General features: G+C 43.8%; 1 protein-coding gene across 1 annotated transcript; it reads right to left on the bottom strand.

Moving 5' to 3' along the window:
- Nucleotides 1-265: 265 nt before the first annotated feature.
- On the bottom strand, nucleotides 266-5,914 carry LOC134290651 (uncharacterized). The gene is made up of 5 exons (XM_062857830.1): nucleotides 4,786-5,914; nucleotides 4,477-4,733; nucleotides 2,148-4,426; nucleotides 494-2,001; nucleotides 266-417 (listed from the first exon to the last, which is right to left on the bottom strand). Exons 1-5 carry the CDS (start codon nucleotides 5,912-5,914, stop codon nucleotides 266-268), a joined length of 5,325 nt encoding a protein of 1,774 aa, XP_062713814.1.
- Nucleotides 5,915-16,999: the final 11,085 nt, after the last annotated feature.

The following is a 16,999-nucleotide window of genomic DNA, read 5'->3' as shown; positions in this document are numbered from 1 at the left end:
TAGTTGCTGTTACCACTTTGAACGCCTAACAAATGAGGCTATATATCATTGAAAACGATGAAAGTTTGAAAAATGGCATATTGCCCCACTTTCCCCTATACTCGCGGCGACTCGAGGTTAGTTTGGGTGGGAGATGCGGTCAAAATCTAAATGGTACTTCGCGTTGGGAGCGAACAAACTATGTGGTGGGTAAGCTTGTAAAACTAACTAGTGTAGTGAATGGTACAAAATGTTGTGTAGTAAAATTACAATTCGATGATTTGAACTATCCTATATTCGTTGACTCCGTCTTCTTGTTGTTGACTCCTCGGTCGGAACTCGCACGTCGACCAACGATCGCTGATTGCCGGGTCGGAACTAGCACGTCGACCAAAGGTTTCAGAAGTGCAGGCTGCTGTCGTAGACGGGGTGTAGGTCCTGCCAAGACGGTAGATTTAAGGACGGCGAAGACAAGGTTCAGAAAACTAAAGGGATACTTAACTTGTGAGGGTACCTTGAGGTCCCCTCCCATCCGACGTCGCTTGTGTTGCTGGCACCTGGAACGCTGCAGCATCGTAATCCGGGTGGTTATCCGGAATCGGCAAGACACAAACTCGTGCGATTGCCCGTTTGTAGATTCCATCCTTGGTGCGGACGCTGACAACTCTGATGAGCCCATCGCTGCCCGGGAATACTTCAACAACCCGACCGAAACGCCACTTCTGCGGCGGGAGGTTGTCCTCACGGATCAGCACCATCGTTCCAATGTGGATGTTATCTCGTTCCCGTGTCCAACGGGTACGCTGTTGAAGTCCTGCTAAGTATTCCGTCGACCATCGTTTCCACAGGCGACGGAGATATTCCTGTATTTGCTGCCACTGCGAAAGCCGATTGCTGGGTAGCTCTTCGTAGGAGGGTTCGGGAATTGACGTTAGAGGCCGGTGTACCAAGAAATGACCTGGAGTGAGAACATCCAAGTCCTCCGGCGAGTTGCTCAGCTGCGTTAGCGGCCGAGAGTTGAGGAGCGCTTCTATTTGCGTAAGGAGCGTCTGGAATTGCTCGGCGGTGACCAAGGCGTTGACCAGTGTGCGACGGAGGTGCGTTTTTAGGGATTTAACCGCGGCTTCCCAGATACCGCCGAAGTGCGGCGATCGAGGAGGAATGAAGAAAAACTGGATGCCCTCGGCAGAGCACCGTTGAGCTACATCCAAGCGGCTCTGTTGAGATCGGAACAGCTGTAGGAACTCGTTGAGTGCTCGTTGAGCGCCGACAAAATTGGTGCCGTTGTCGCAAGATATGGTTTTCGGCACTCCTCGACGAGCAGCGCATCTCTTCAAGGAAGTGATGAACGAATCCGTAGATAGGTTGCCTACCAACTCCAAATGTATTGCCTTGGTTGATAGGCAAACAAAAACTGCTACAAAAACCTTCTGTGGGGCAGCCTTTCTCGAAACCGGCCGGAGATAGAACGGACCGCAAAAGTCCACTCCGGTGTTCAGGAACGGTAAAGTTGGTGTTACTCGAACCGATGGTAGATCGGCCATAATTTGCTCGCTTAAGCTGGGTCGGCTGCGGAAACAGTTGACGCATTCGTGCGTTACCTTGCGCACGAGGTTTCGTAGTCGGAGAGGCCAGAATTTTAAACGAATGGTTGCGGTGAGAAGCGTGGGACCTGCGTGCATCCGATTCAGGTGATAGTATCGCACGACCAGTAGAGTGAACGGATGCTTGTTGTCCAGAATCATTGGCTGCTTTTGAGCGAAAGATATGCCTGCGTTGCTGAGGCGTCCTCGGGTGCGTAGAACTCCATCAACGAGTACCGGAGAGAGTGCTTTCAGTTTGGACGAAGTCTTCACTTGGCCGGTGACGCGAATTGAACGTAGATCTTCCGCAAAAGAGTCTTTCTGGGCAAGTTTCACGAGCGCCACTAAAGCCTCCTCTAGTTCCGCCGTTGATAGAGCGTCGGTGTTTCTGGTCTCTCGGTTCCGCTTCTTCGAGTTGCTGCAGAATCTCTGCATATGGCTACCACACGAACCAAACTCGAAAGGGAAGATTTCAACAAAAATATGGAGTTCTGGACGACCGCTGGAAGGGAAACACTGGGTTTCTCCTGAAGTTGCTCTCGTTCGAAGTGGTTATCTGATGTTCGTACGGGGTTTGGCCAAAACCTGTTCGGTTGTTGCAGCCAAATGGGACCTTGCCACCATAGCGAGTGCTCAACGAGCTGCTGTGCTGGCATTCCTCGCGAAATGACGTCCGCGGGGTTCTCGATGCCTGGTATGTGCCTCCATATACCGGAAGCTGTGATTTGCTGAATCTCTGCTACTCGGTTTCCTACGAATTTCTTCCAGCGAGAAGGAGACGACGCTAACCAGTGCACGACTATCGTGGAATCGGTCCAAAAGAATGAACGAGCTGGGATTTGCAGACTACTTTCCACCTTTTCGTACAGATGACTCAAGAGGAGAGCTCCGCAAAGCTCGAGGCGCGGTAAGCGTATCATTTGGTCTAGTTTCTCCGTTCCTTTAGGTGCAACTCTCGATTTCGCAGTAATCAGGTGCACAGATACGTTTCCGCTAGCAGAAACGACACGGAGATAGATGCAAGCACCGTACGCGTTCTCGGACGCGTCGCTGAACCCGTGTAGCTCGGTTTGCACAGGATCGCTTACAGAAGCCGCCCACCGTGGAACGGAAAACTCATCCAGAACGTTGAGGTCCCTCCGGAAATCTGTCCAGAATTGCTGTTGCTGTACGCTTAACGGAAGGTCCCAGGAAACTTTGGATTTCCACAACTCTTGCATAAAGAGCTTGGAACGTAGAACAATGGGCCCTAACAGGCCCAGCGGATCAAACAAGCGTGCCGACTCAGATAGAACCAGCCGTTTGGTGATAGAATCTTCATAAGACCACGAAGGGATCTTGAAACGAAAAACGTCGTCATCTGGTTGCCACAGCAATCCCAAAGTTTTCACCGGCGTCGATGAAGAGTCGAGTTCTAGAAGGCTGCGGTCTTCTCGAAGTTCCGCAGGAATGTTGTAGAGAATGTTGGGACTGTTGGAGGCCCACTTATGCAGCTTGAATCCAGCTGACTGCAGGAGATCGATCATCTGGCTGCACACTTCGATTCCTTCTTCTTCAGAATCCACTCCAGAAAGCATATCGTCGATGTAGAAGCTTTTCGACAGCACCTTAGCAGCTCTGGGGTGAGTCGATTCACCGTCAGACGCAAGCTGCTGAAGACAACGGGTCGCAAGGTACGGTGCCGACGCAGTACCATAGGTAACCGTCAGCAACTCGTAAGTTCGAAAGGGTTCTGATGGCGAGGAACGAAAAACGATGCGCTGGAGTAGACGATCAGAGGGATGCACCAACACCTGTCGGTACATTTTCTGGAGATCAGCAACGATGACGAAACGAGACATCCGGAAACGTAGGAGGATGCTGAACAGCTCGGCTTGAACGACGGGGCCCACCATTAGAGCTTCATTTAGCGAAACGCCGCTATCGGTGGCGCATGAAGCATCGAATACGACGCGAAGTTTCGTCGTAGCGCTGTCCGGCCGAACGATACAGTGATGAGGCATATAGTATGTTTTCTCGCCAGGCGGCAAGACTTCGTTGCTAGGGTCAATCAGCTCCATATGCCCTAGTTGGAGGTATTCCTGAATGAACGCCTCGTAGTCTCCCAACAGCTGCGGGTTCGACTGCAGTCGCCGTTCAAGTGACATGAAACGGCGAATAGCGATGCTTCGAGACTCTCCAAGTTTCTCGAGCACATCAAGTTTCTTGGGGAGTGAAACTACAAACCGTCCTGAAGGATCGCGGGTTGTGGTTGCGGCAAAGTGTGTTTCGCATGATCGTTCTTCAACTGAGAGAGTTTCGTTCGAGTGGCAGGACTCTACCTCCCAGAAGCGAGCCAGCTGCTTTTCCAAATCTGCATTGGTGCAGACGAGAGCGACGGCGGAGCGGTTTGACTCCGTTGTGTCGTATTTATCGGAAACTATCCACCCAAAGACGGTTTCCTTGAGATGGGGAAGCTCTGGTCCAAGATCTACGAATCCTTTCAGCAGCAGGCGATAGTAAACCTCTGCTCCTATGATGATGTCGATACGGTTGGGTTCGAAGAAGCGAGGGTCGGCGAGTTGAACGAACGATGGGACATTCCAGTGATCGGTGTGCAACCGATTTGATGGCAAGATTGGTTTAAATTCCGGCAAGATGTGGAACTTGAGATTGAAAGCGTAGTCCGTACAGCGTGAACGGATTGTTGCCATCGTCGATTGCCTAGATGTAGCAGTACTAGGTCCAACGCCCTGAAGCGCTAGGGGATCGTGCTGCCGTCGAAGTTCCAGTTTCTGCGCCAGGTGTTCGCTGAGCAAGTTGCGTTCGGAGCAACAGTCCAGGAGGGCTCTCGCGAACTGAACGTTTCCCTTGGGGTCTTCTATCTTGACAACAGCAGTCGAGAGGAGAACGATACTTCTATTTGTCGGTGCACTAGCGGGGAGAGCGACTGACGGACGGCCAGAGGTGGAAGGTTCGACCAAAGCAGTAGTTGCGGGAGCGGTAGCGAGCACTTGCGATTGCGAGGCGGAGGAATTGGCTTAAGCTGGTGCGATTGGGGGCTGACCTTGTGGGATAGTGGGTTTTTTGGATTGCGATAGCGGATGATCTTGGCCTTGGCTGGATCCGTTGTTTGCAGTGCGCAAATGCAGCATCGTATGGTGCTTTTGGCCGCAAACATGACAAGCTGAACTAGGACAAGCCCGAACCAAATGAGAAGAGGAGAGACAATTCAAACACAAACCAGCTTTTTTGACTGATTCTAGTCTTTGGGAGGGATTCATGTTGTTGAAGGAATTGCATTTGAATGGAGAATAGAAAGGACTATGACAGTGTGGACAAGCTTTCTTCGGCACGGCTGTGGTTGTAAGCGTAGAACCCACCTTGGGCTTCTGCGCTGGTCTTCCATGGTGTTGGCGGGATTCCGATGGTCGAGGCTTGGAGAGCGCTAACGGTTGAAGGGTGGCCAAATGGTCGCGCAGAAACGTTAGCATATCTTCGTACGTGGGCGCTTCTCGTGAGTTGTGAGCCCGCTCCCAGTGCCTTTGAGTTTCGACATCGAGACGCGTGTAGAGTATGTGAGCCAACAGGTGCGACCACCCCTTCGTAGGAAGCCCGATCTTCCTCAGCTGCAGTAAGTTGCGCTCGTACGAATCGATGAGATTCACTAGGGCATCGTACGATTCCCGCTTAATCGGCTCGGATTCCAAAAAACTGTTCATCAGCGCGCGTGAGATCATCTTCTTATTCTCGAACCGTTGTTCAAGCATTTGCCAAGCCACGTCGAAATTGGTAGCCGTCACTTCGATTGACTCCACCAAAGTTCTAGCTTCCTTGGTGAGCACCGAAAGCAGATAGTTGAACTTGTCGAGCGGCGATAGCGAGACATCTTTGCCGATCGTGTTCTGGAACGCATCGCGAAAGCTTAACCAGTCCTTCACACTACCGTCAAAAGGGGGGATTTTGAAAACCGGGAGGTTAACGCGGGAGTAAGGGGTTTGGCCGGGCGGAGAGGAAGAGGAGGAGGCTGCAGCTGTCGTGTTGCTTCTTTGGGACACCAAAAAATCTTTAACGTCGAAATAACGGTTCTCGAAATCCAACCGCGTCTTTCGGTTAGCGGTATTCATGTCCTTCTTCACTTGCGCATCCTTCTCTGCCTCTCCTGAGCTCGATGCTGCCAGATCTTGCTCTTGCCGTGCTTCAACTTTGGCCCGATTCTCGCGGAACTCCTTAAAAAGGGTTTCCAAGTACTCCAAACGTGAAGCAATTCTCGTCCGATCACGCTGTGGATCGAAATTGGCAACAAAAGATTCCACATTGACGAGGGAATCCAAGTACCCACGCTCAGCCTTGCTTAATTCGCGCAATGTCATACTGGCTAGTAATCGTGATAATTTTCCAAATCAAAATCCAAATCAAAATCCCAAAAACGTAGCCAGGTCAATTTGCCCAAAAAAGGTGTAAATCGCAAACAATTTCCTTATAACTAAAGAAAAACCCGCATGCAATCGTGTATTTTTAGTCGGGTTACCGTACCTTAGCCTCGGTGTACTCACGCTACCAGAGCTACAATAGCTCTATTGTAATCCAATCCGAGCGACGACGCCGCAAACAGAACGACGGTGGTGATGTGCGCTGAAACACACCGATGAAGCTCCGTGCCTGTTGGATGCTGCGTGCCTGGCCTTGACACTGGCCCGTTGAAATTGATTCGATAGCTCGATCGAATCCGCTATCGCCGATTGTTGAACCGACGCCTATAGACCAGCGTGCAAGCGAACAAAGCAACACAATGGTGCTGCTTGTGGTATTCACACACAAAAGATCACTTTTGAGCACTATGAAGCCACGTGTTGGCTACCGAGAACTCACTAATTCCCAAATCCGGATCCTCGAAGGACCATTAAATGTCGCGGAACTTGTTCCCGGATTGTGGGCACTCGCGACGGAACGTGACCTTTTGGAGGGGTTTACCACCGAAACGAAACGCGACCCAACGAAGCAACGTGACACCGTACTGCGGGCACTCGGATTTGTACAGCGAGCGAAAGAAATCGATGTTCACGGTATGGTGGACTGTATTGAACTAAAAAGGTCTACTGATCCTAGTGATCAATAGGGAGAGCTACAGTAGTGTGGAGAGAGTTCTTACAATAGATATTCGAGAGTGAGTTGAGTGTATATGAACAATTCTAGGGGAAATGTATATACAATGACCTATGCCTTAACAGTATTGTTCCGATTTTATCAAGCCCCTTTTCGAAAAAGCTTATAAATATTCTACAAAATCTAAACGCCTTTTCAATATGTTTTAATGTTGCAAAACGTGCCATAAACATTCATCTTAAAGAAGAGGGGAAATCACCTTGGAATGGTGCGTTACGGTGTAAGATTGCCCGTGTAGCTGCCGGCTTAGAATAGCACCACCTGTTCCGGGGGTAAAAGTCCACCAAACAGGTAACCCCAATCCAAGGTGTCAGGCGACCCGTGCTGAAGGATGAATGGTTGAGGAGGTTTAAAAGATGCTCGATCTTTAACGGAGCCCGTAGCGTGGGTAGATCGCCTTTTTGGGTTGCGTTGCGGTGATAGATCTACCAAACCGAAATCTAGTGTCGTCCTATTTTTCAATTTTGGAATATGCGTTCTGGTAATTCAAGGAATTATAGTATTTAGTCCTTACTACTGGCGTTTTGGAGACTTCCAGTTTTTGAATAAAACTGAGTTTATTAACTTTACTTTGCATATAGTTAAAAACCTCACCAACTGAGGCTAAACTCAATGCAAAGGAAATCAAATTGGGTTAGGGATCCATGTATGTACTAACTCTTCGAAGACTGGAAAGTGCTAGTACGCATAGGAGCATACTAGAATCCTTATTACTGAACACATGTTCCATTATTGGAATGATATTGCTGCTAATGTTAAAACCCGGGTCCTAAACTTCCTACTGAGGAGAATTTAGCAGTAAAACAAGGATGATGCTAGGTTTCCGATGCATGGCCTATATCAGTACTCTTGTTTTGTTACCCCCCTCCAACCCCCCAAAAGTCTACGTGGTTTATTAATGGCCCATTACCAATGTGAATCCAGATCTATGTAACTTGCTATCCCTTCCCTTCTAACAAACTTCCTTCCTGTGACAACCGTGGGGATGCGGAAGTACACAAGGTCTCTAGTAGCAACGGATGTCACACCAACATCCCTTCCCTTCCCCGATGACCGTAAGGACGTGGCCGGCGCACAAAGGTCCAATTTTGAGAAAAGCTGGCAGAAACTCAATTTGTAAACATGTCTTATATAGGATACAGTGTATTAAGAATTCATCCATAATACCAGGAGCACTAACTGGCATTTAAAAATTTTGAAAATATTGATTTTGTATCTTGTTACAGCACTGAATAGCTGCTGATGGAAAAAGTGCTAAATTTTAAATAAAGAACACAAACAAGTTCAACCACTACAAAAGTATATTGATATAAGTAATACAATTGCTTTCAAAAGTTTATTTGTAAGTTCGTATGTACATCAGACATCTGCAATGCAGCAAGAGATCAAAATAACACTTTTGGCTTCAAAATTGACTGTACATGTCATTAGTATGAGAAATTCTTACAGTTCGACTTCAAAGTGTCTTTCTAATCGCTCCCCGCTACTCCCCGCGGGGAGATTTCGTTCAAATGCTCGTTTATGTATGCAGAATAGGTTATATGCAACTGCCAAGAGCTTCCAAAACAATATCGCCATGATGATATGTGTATAGTAAAATTGTATGAAAAACATAAATTTTGTTCGAATTCTGTTTCTAGAAATCTAAAAAAAAAGCCTTTTAAATGAAATTGAGCGCTAAATCATGTTCCAATACATTCATATAGGCTAAAACTAGCAGACTACCATGATTTGGCAATTTTTGCCAGGTATTTTCAAATCTGGACCACTGTGCGGTGCCGGTACTAACAATATAAAGTTTTGAACCTTCAAAATTGCACATTGAGGATGGATTGCCCCCCCCCCCCCCTAAGTTGGCGCCTATGCCCAGGCCCCTTCCTTTTGGTTCCCTGTGCAATTTTGACTGTTCTGGTCAGTAACGGAGTAACAACTACGAATTGTACGGTCAACTCATGCTCATGCTCATGCTCTACCCAATAGTGGACCCCAACAATCCAATAGTGGACTCCACAGGGTAGGATAATTTGAGCAAGATTTGAAATGATTATTTTATGAGCAACATAAGGTGTTTTTGTACGGTTTTTGTGTTCAACAAATGTGATTCAGCCCAAAATTCAAGATAACGACGAAAATCCTAGAAGGCAACCCACAATTTAAATAGGTGGGTGTTTTAAGGACCTGGGTAGCATTTTCATGACCAATTAGTCTTGTAGATGTTTTGAGAACCATAATAAAACCCAATACCTTTTATTTTGGTTTTATGATGATTCCAAGAACCTCTTTTAGTCTGTTTTACTTAAAAATATTGCTTGGGTAGTGTGTCGCAAAAGCACTGGGCATAATCGCCCGGCAATTGAGTGAGTTCAGTACCACCCCAGATGACAGCGATGTGTGCATAGACATCAGATAGTACACAGCGTAGCGAACTGTAATATGGAGCATAAACCGATACAAACCGACAAGAACTACAGTTCTGCTTTTGCATGTGAAGTTAATACTAAATGAATTGCATAAATTTATTGATATAACTGCAGAGTGAAGTTATTATGATAATTATTCGTAAAGAGCCGTGAATGTGAGAAATCCAATTGAATTGTTAAACCTAGGCGAATTTCTAAAACACGTTTTTTTTTTCTAATGTGCTATTTAAATTTCAATCCTAAACCTATTTTAGCCAAGTTTATTAGTTCGGTAATAATTAGAACGGCAGTTAGTTATATCTTTATCAGTAGTCCCTACAATTACCAGTTTCATGTAAGTTATGCGTGCCACAAAATATATGTTTAATGAACTTGTTGAACCTAAGGCAAATTACCAACCCAAACGAAACTAATGGGTCTCCAGTTAGCCCAGTGGTTAAAGCTATGGATTGGCAATCCGGAGACGGCGGGTTCGACTCCCGTTTCAGTCGATACGAAAATGTACTCAATAAAGACTAAATTTAATCCTGAATTGTATTACAACTTTGAAACTTTGTGCTAGCTGCTATCGGGATTGTTTTTCCTTCAGTAGGGAAATCGTTTTCCCTTCCCTATCCAAACAGAGTTTATTACATATTGTTACATAATAACAATAGTTATGCTCTAAAACCATGCAATATGAGCATATTTGGTATGAAGAAGATACTCAGAGCCCAGAAATAGGAACCAGAATATCCAGAATGGCGGTCCGAAATCCAAGATGCTGGACCCAAATTCAACATGTAATTCTTCATTACACCAACAAAGCTAGCCATGAAAATGTTTGACACTTCTCAGGTCATTTTGACAGACCACACACATGCACGAAAAAGACGGATCATATATTCTACTTTATCGATATTGTTGCTGTCCTTTTCATGCTCATGTTACATCTGTCAAAATCACCTGTGAATTGTCAGTCATTTTGAGGTTAGGTTCGTTGGTGTAATAAAGAATACCCATTGGGTATATTTGGTAGGAAAGAGATGTCAGGAGTCCAAAAATGGGGACCAACATGTACAACATATCCCAGTTCTTTCATATGGTGAAGCAACTGGAACTTTTTTTTTATCTAAGTTACATTTTTTTTCACAATTTGAAAAAGTTTTGACAGACAGTGCTGGGTATTTTCTATGGAGACAATTGAGGGACCCACATGCTGTAACCGTCGGTTACAAATATCAATTGTAGCTCCACCACAATTACCCAACTCCCACAGTCCTTCCCGGATTCTCCAACCATTAAGCCCTTTTAAAAGAATACCCTCATAAACATTGGAACAGCGGCACTCATTTGTGAGCTTGGCGATGAGTGAGCCTGAACCACTCTCATGTTCCACTGTGTCAGAAGTGACAGGATTTATGTCGAGCAGTTTGAATCGGTAAGGCAAAATATTACCAAGCGCAATCAACAGATGGAGCGCACGTAAACTGATTAGGGTGTGCATCAAATGAACAACATAAATGTCAAATATCATGATATTGAACTTATTGTTACATATCATGATATTCGACATTTAGACCGATCACCTATAAATAACGGGTAGTGAGAATGAAAATTCCTCTTCTTCGCTTGTGACCCCAGACCGATTAGTAGTGCGCGCGATTTTATTTAATTAATCGAACAATGTGACGTTAATGTAATGCCTCCAATATAGTGGAAATACTAAACTTTTGTGTTATTTTATTTTTAGTTGTTTGAAAAAACGTGTTAAAATTGTTAGTAAAACATGCAAAAAAGTGTTAAATATTAGTAAAATAACATTAAAAATGGTTAGCTTTGTTAGTGTTAAAATGTTTCTAAAAATCTAATGTTTCTTGAAATTATATTTAGTGTGACTATATACAACCTAACCTAAAAGTGAAAACGAGTAAGAACTGAAATTAGAAACGAACAAGAAAAAGGTAATTGAAAAACTGTAAAATGTGTAAAACGAACGAAATATTAGTAAAAGTGACGTCACAGGGGAACTAAAAAGTGGTTAGGTCCAAAGATGGCCTTTTTCTTGTATTTGCCAGCAAAATTCGGTGCACAAGTGGTCCAATCGCCCGCCTTTGACAAGCGAGAAGAATTCTAAAACGAGCTCGGGTAGCAAATACGTTTTGCAATGCTACCGACGCTACTAGCCGCCATCTTCAGTAGCAAAGCTCCGTCGAGCGGACCAGCGGCCGCCATTGCTACAAACTCCAGCGAGAGCATCAGCCGATGCACCAATACAGCCACCATCCCAGTTGGGGGCTGTCCATAAACCACGTGGTCATGGGGGGGTTCGGCCAATGATCATTTTGTATGGACAAATAAAAAATTTTGTATGGAGAAATGACCACGCGGGGGGAGGGGTTTAAAAGTCCCAAAAAAATGACCACGTGGTTTATGGACAGCCCCTTGGCGAGAACGTCGCCAACCATAGCAACCATCACTACAGTCAGCATCTCGTCTAGCGAGAACATCGCTCACCATGGCAACACCGCTACAAACAACCTTGATCTGGATCCAACGAAATGCGCAAGTACCCTGTAAATCGTGACGTCACCAATAAATTATGAGGGTATGTGTACCATTCCTTGGCCTAATATGCCAGCCGCCTTGACAATTTTGACCATAACTCGTAAATTAATAGCACTAGAAATGATGTTTTCACCCTATCACGCACTCTAGGCAGTGCATGGCTGTCCAATTGGAAGTAAATTAGCGTAAATATTCAAGAACTTATTTCACTCCGTTGCAAAGATTCGATGCGATGGTATGCAATGTTGATCTACGGTACAAAAATTGGCCTATTAGTGGATACAACTTTGGCCTATTGCTTTCCAAGCGTTAGAACCACTTATTCTCTCATTTTATAATATGTCTGCTAAAGTATTATCACTGTTTGTTCACCAATCTTGCTTTCAAATTACATTTTCGGAGCCAAATTTTCTCATAACTTTAAATAAATCACTTAAACTAAAGTTCTTTCTTAATTGAGTAACGAAAACAACGCAACCCTATTATTGTGTTATATTTTCACAGTCACCGCACACAAAATCTTTTTTCCTGTTCGTTCTTTCTGATTCATTCACAAACAATATTGTTGACGGCACTTTTTCGATGTTGTTGACGTCACTTTACTGATGGGCCAAGATTTGGGTACATAGTGAAAAAAAAAGTCCTCAATATTCGGCCCACATTTAATTTGTAAAGTAGTTATTTTTCGTTGAATACAAATATATGAGTTCAAAATAGCGTCTTTGGCCGTCGCAAAAAATGTTCAGATATCGAAAAGTCAATTCGAAATGTTCCAGAATCATGCCATTTATGATCATGTGTATAGACTACCCACTAAGCCGAAGAATCCTGGCGTCTACAAAAGCTAAACAAAGTGACATTTTCATTCAATTTTAATGCACCAAAGTGCTAAAATTGAAACGAAATGTTACAGTTGTTAGGCACATAGCTTTTCCGATCTCCAGTTCTAAATGTTTGTTTGAGTTTTTGGTTATTGTTAAGATAGGCCGAACGAGGGGACTATGCCAACGAAGCATCCCGATACCCTATGTATTAGTTAGGCCTAAACACATTTGTTGCAACTTTGCATTAGAAAATACCCTGAGTGTTAGTGTTTCCCCTTTGTTTTGTGTTTGTTCCGTTTTGCCGGACCCATAAAGGGGTCTCCAACCCTCGTCGCTCTTGCGGTCCCTCGAAAAGTGGTGAGTTTTAGATTCGAGCACCCATCGGTAGCCGATTTGATGTTTCATTTTATTCCTTTGTGCGTGTACGTCATTTGTTGATATTCGTTCCATTTCGATATGTTCCTGCTCAAGTAAAAGCCTTCTGCTGACCAGGGGAGAGAGAACAAGCAAAAAAAATCCACTTCAACGACCCTGTAGATGAAAACCCTAATCCCTGAGATGGCGAGTTACAATGCAAAGGGATGCAAGTGATCATTTTGTCAATTTTGTGCTGAGCATAAACAAATCTTTATATTTCTAGCTTCCAGGACTTTTTTTTTTAATTATTTTTACGACGATCCGAAAAACTACAATAAATCGGAGAAAATTTGGTCCATTATGAAACTCCATACATTTTATATGGGATGGAAAATTGGCGAAAAACTTTAAACCTTATTTACTCGAAACTGGGTTTTTGTCACTTACACCTCTTCGCTTCTAAACCGCTCAATTGTTTTGTGGTCCTTCCCGCAAGAGGTGTACAAAACTGATTTGCCTAAAATAGACTTTACGTTGTCATGCCTTCTAAATAATGTTACCTCTTATATTTTACAACCACCACAAGTAAAGCTCTCGTGCAAACACGTGTTATTCTAACATAAGCCCGTACTCCACAATATCCTAATACCGTTGAGTGCTTCGCTCTTTGCCATGGCAGTTTGGGCATTATCGCCGCTGAAGTCATAATGGTTACTGTTACGGTTATGCTTATGACAATTTGCCTCGCGATTTACATAGCGGACAAAAACACCACTAACTGGACGGAGGAGTGTAACGATGCTGTACGTTTATTTTCATAATGCCGTACATACTCAAGTTGCACTGTTGCTACCACTGTTTGAGCAAGTTGAATATGATTGATATAATTGGATTCGTATCTGCTTGGTGGAACCTTTTCGGAACATGGAATTGTTGTGCATTTACGGCTAAGTTATATCTACTAAATGATACTGGAGCTGACAGGTGACACATCACATGTGTTTCATTTGCTCGGACACAAGATGCGAAAAAGAAATAATCATTGAAGTATGGTGCCATGACTAAGATAGATGTACGAATGAACTTTTCCTGACAGACATATTTGCTTTGAAAAACGTATGGAAAACATAAATCTCATGAGGACCTTTTAAGCAACTGTGTGAATATGATAAACCATCTTCAACGAAATAGCTGATTTAACTTTGCGCTGCCAAAGCTAAGGATATCATATCCAATCAAAACAGGATCCGTTTCAATTCTAGTAAATTTATATAACAAAGATAGTGCCAATTTTTCTCAACAAACGTTATAATGGCAATAATTAAAAATCATTCAGAAACAGGTGACTTGGTGTCAACTCAAACCAAGATGTAGCTTTTATCTCTAGTATTAATAGATTAATTTTGTCCAGTTTTAAGCTTAGAGAAATAGCAAAACTCGAAAATTATTTTCGTTTAACTTATTTTAGGCGTTTTGAACATCCAAGAAAGTTCAAAGCAATTTTGCAAAACATCATGAATCAAATCTCTTTTTTTAGAATTGGGCTCGCTTCTGAATGCTGAACTTTTTGGCAACAGTTTGATTTTTTTTTCTTTCTCAAACATCTATGCTCATACTTACAAATGTATCCATATCCATATGTCATGGGACTAAGATGTATATAGGCCGTCCCTTATTTTGCAAAAATTGGAAATGTTATAAGTTCGTTAGTGGAAAATGATCATACATGCAAACATACCTACATATATTTGTTCAACATCATTAAGACAAGACATAATCAACAATAGTACGCCACAATACTCGGTTTGTGGCTGCCGCTCTCCATCCTCGGTCGCGCCCCATGCTCGCCAAGTCACGCTCCACCTGGTCCGCCCATCGTGCTCTCTACGCTCCACGCCTTCTTGTGCCAACCAGATCAGTTGCAAACACCGGCTTCGCAGGGTTGTTGTCCGGCATTCTTGATACATGCCCTGCCCACCGTATCCTTCCGGCTTTGGCCACTTTCTGGATGCTGGGTTCGCCGTAAAGTGCAGCGAGCTCGTGGTTCATCCTTCTCCGCCACACACCGTTCTCCTGCACACCGCCGAAGATCGTCCTTAGCACGCGTCGCTCGAAAACTCCGAGTGCTTGTAGGTCCTCCTCGAGCATGGTCCATGTCTCGTGCCCGTAGAGGATCACCGGTCTTATTAGCGTTTTGTACATGGTGCATTTGGTGCGCAGTTCGACCGCAGTTTCTTCTGGAGCCCGTAGTAGGCCCGACTTCCGCTGATGATGCGCCTCCGAATTTCACGGCTAACGTTGTTGTCAGCCGTCAGTAAGGATCCGAGGTAGACAAATTCTTCCACCACCTCGAAAGTCGCAACGCGACACGGACAAAACACTTATCGTTCTTACAAAACATAAAAGGAAATAAACATTTACCTTTTCGTCGACCGGTTTCGGGCTAGATGTTGCCCATCTACAGGACGATGTCCAACTGATCACAAAAATAAAAACAATGTTCTTACGTTAGCACGAAACCAAAATAATGAGTGAAATCAAGGCTACAACCTCGAAAGTATCCCCGTCTTCCGTAACATTACTAACCAGACGGATCCGGTCGTGTTCGGTTCCGCCTACCAGCATGTACTTTGTTTTTGAGGCATTCACCACCAGTCCGACCTTTGCTGCTTCGCGTTTCAGGCGGGTGTACAGCTCTGCCACCGTTCCAAATGTTCTGGCAATATTGTCCATGTCGTCCGTAAAGCACACAAATTGTCCGGATTTTGTGAAAATTGTTCCCCGGCTGTTGAGCCCGGTGTTATGACGGATGTCATCATTGGCTTAGATATGACCGACTCGCTCGGTAGGTTGGTTCAGACTGTTTTATTGTATTTCAAACTATCTTATTCTAATGTATGTACGCGTAAAGGTCCGAGACACTGCGCATATATAAAAATGCTGAGATTGCATGGTTCCCACGGGAAGGTAGGAACGATGCACACGTATTGCATTTCGGGTTACATGCGCGGTGTAACCGAATCCATCACACCTTACCCCTAAAGAAAATCGATTAGTTTATAATCGTAAATACTATATTTTTACCAAATATTACTTTCACATTTTTGTACGATACTTCCTTCCTCCTCAACAAAAATGCTGGAGGCATTGATTTGAATGAAATTACTATTTTATTAATCTAGATATATGTACTTTCATTTTCTTGTTTTGATTGTTAGCAATTGTAGCGTTTGGTTCTGAAAGTTCAATTACTTTATACGGGCCATTATTGGTAGAGTCTAATTTATTTCTGTTTTCTATTTTAAGGTAGACATTGTCGCCTATTCTCAATGGGGTGGCTAATATATTTGCATTGGCTCTTTCGGTTCGTTTAACCTTTTCACTTTTTATTGTGTTCAATACTCTTTCGTGAATTACTTGAAATCTGAATTTAAGCTCTTTTGCATAGGAATCAACATTGTATAATGGATCAGGTATTGTGTTATTTTTATCATAGAAATCGAATTTATTCGCCGGTCTTCCAAATAGTAGTTCAAAAGGTGTAAAGCCATGACTCAAGTTTGGTGTGGTGTTATAGCAGAAGCAGTAAAATGGAAGCCAAGAATCCCAGTCATCTCTCCGCTCATTTGAAAAGATTCGCAAATATTCATTTAAACATCTGTGGTTTCTTTCAAGAGCACCGATGGTCTGGGGGTGATACGCCGTAGAACATATATGATTAATTTTGAGAGAATTGCACACTTCATCAAAGACACCTTTATACTCGGTTCCTTGGTCTGTTTTAATATTTTTCATGGGGCCAAATGGTAAGATGCATTTTTCAATTAGAGCCTTAGCTATGGTTTGTGCGGATTTGTCTGGTATAGGCAGAGCCAATACGTATTTTGAAAAGTCGCATTGTAGGGTTATCGCGTAACGATTTCCATGCTCTGTTAGCGTAAATGGTCCTATTGTATCGATTGATACAACATCGAATGGTTTTACAGGGGTTGTTGTTATAACAGATTTAGTTTTGAGCGGTATGAAATGTTTGTTAAGTTTACAGTGCATGCATGCGTTAACGTAATCCGAAATACTTTTTTTTCATGTTAGTCCAGGTATAAAATGCTTTAAGTTTTTTGTACATCTTGTTTATACCTAAATG

Source organism: Aedes albopictus, chromosome 3 (genome assembly GCF_035046485.1).
Source record: "Aedes albopictus strain Foshan chromosome 3, AalbF5, whole genome shotgun sequence".
NCBI classification, from domain to species: domain Eukaryota; kingdom Metazoa; phylum Arthropoda; class Insecta; order Diptera; family Culicidae; genus Aedes; species Aedes albopictus.
Note: the sequence above shows the minus strand (reverse complement) of the source record. Positions and strands in the feature narration are given on the sequence as shown.

What these genes read in the sequence shown, in the direction of transcription:
- LOC134290651 (XM_062857830.1), bottom strand. Translation starts at nt 5,914, where the DNA reads ATGACATTGCGCGAATTAAGCAAGGCTGAGCGTGGGTACTTGGATTCC. An exon ending in AGAATCAGTCAAAAAAGCTG is followed by an intron (nt 4,734 to 4,785) that starts GTTTGTGTTTGA and finishes GGCTTGTCCTAG; the next exon opens with TTCAGCTTGTCATGTTTGCG. An exon ending in TGGCTGCAACAACCGAACAG is followed by an intron (nt 2,002 to 2,147) that starts GTTTTGGCCAAA and finishes TTCGTGTGGTAG; the next exon opens with CCATATGCAGAGATTCTGCA.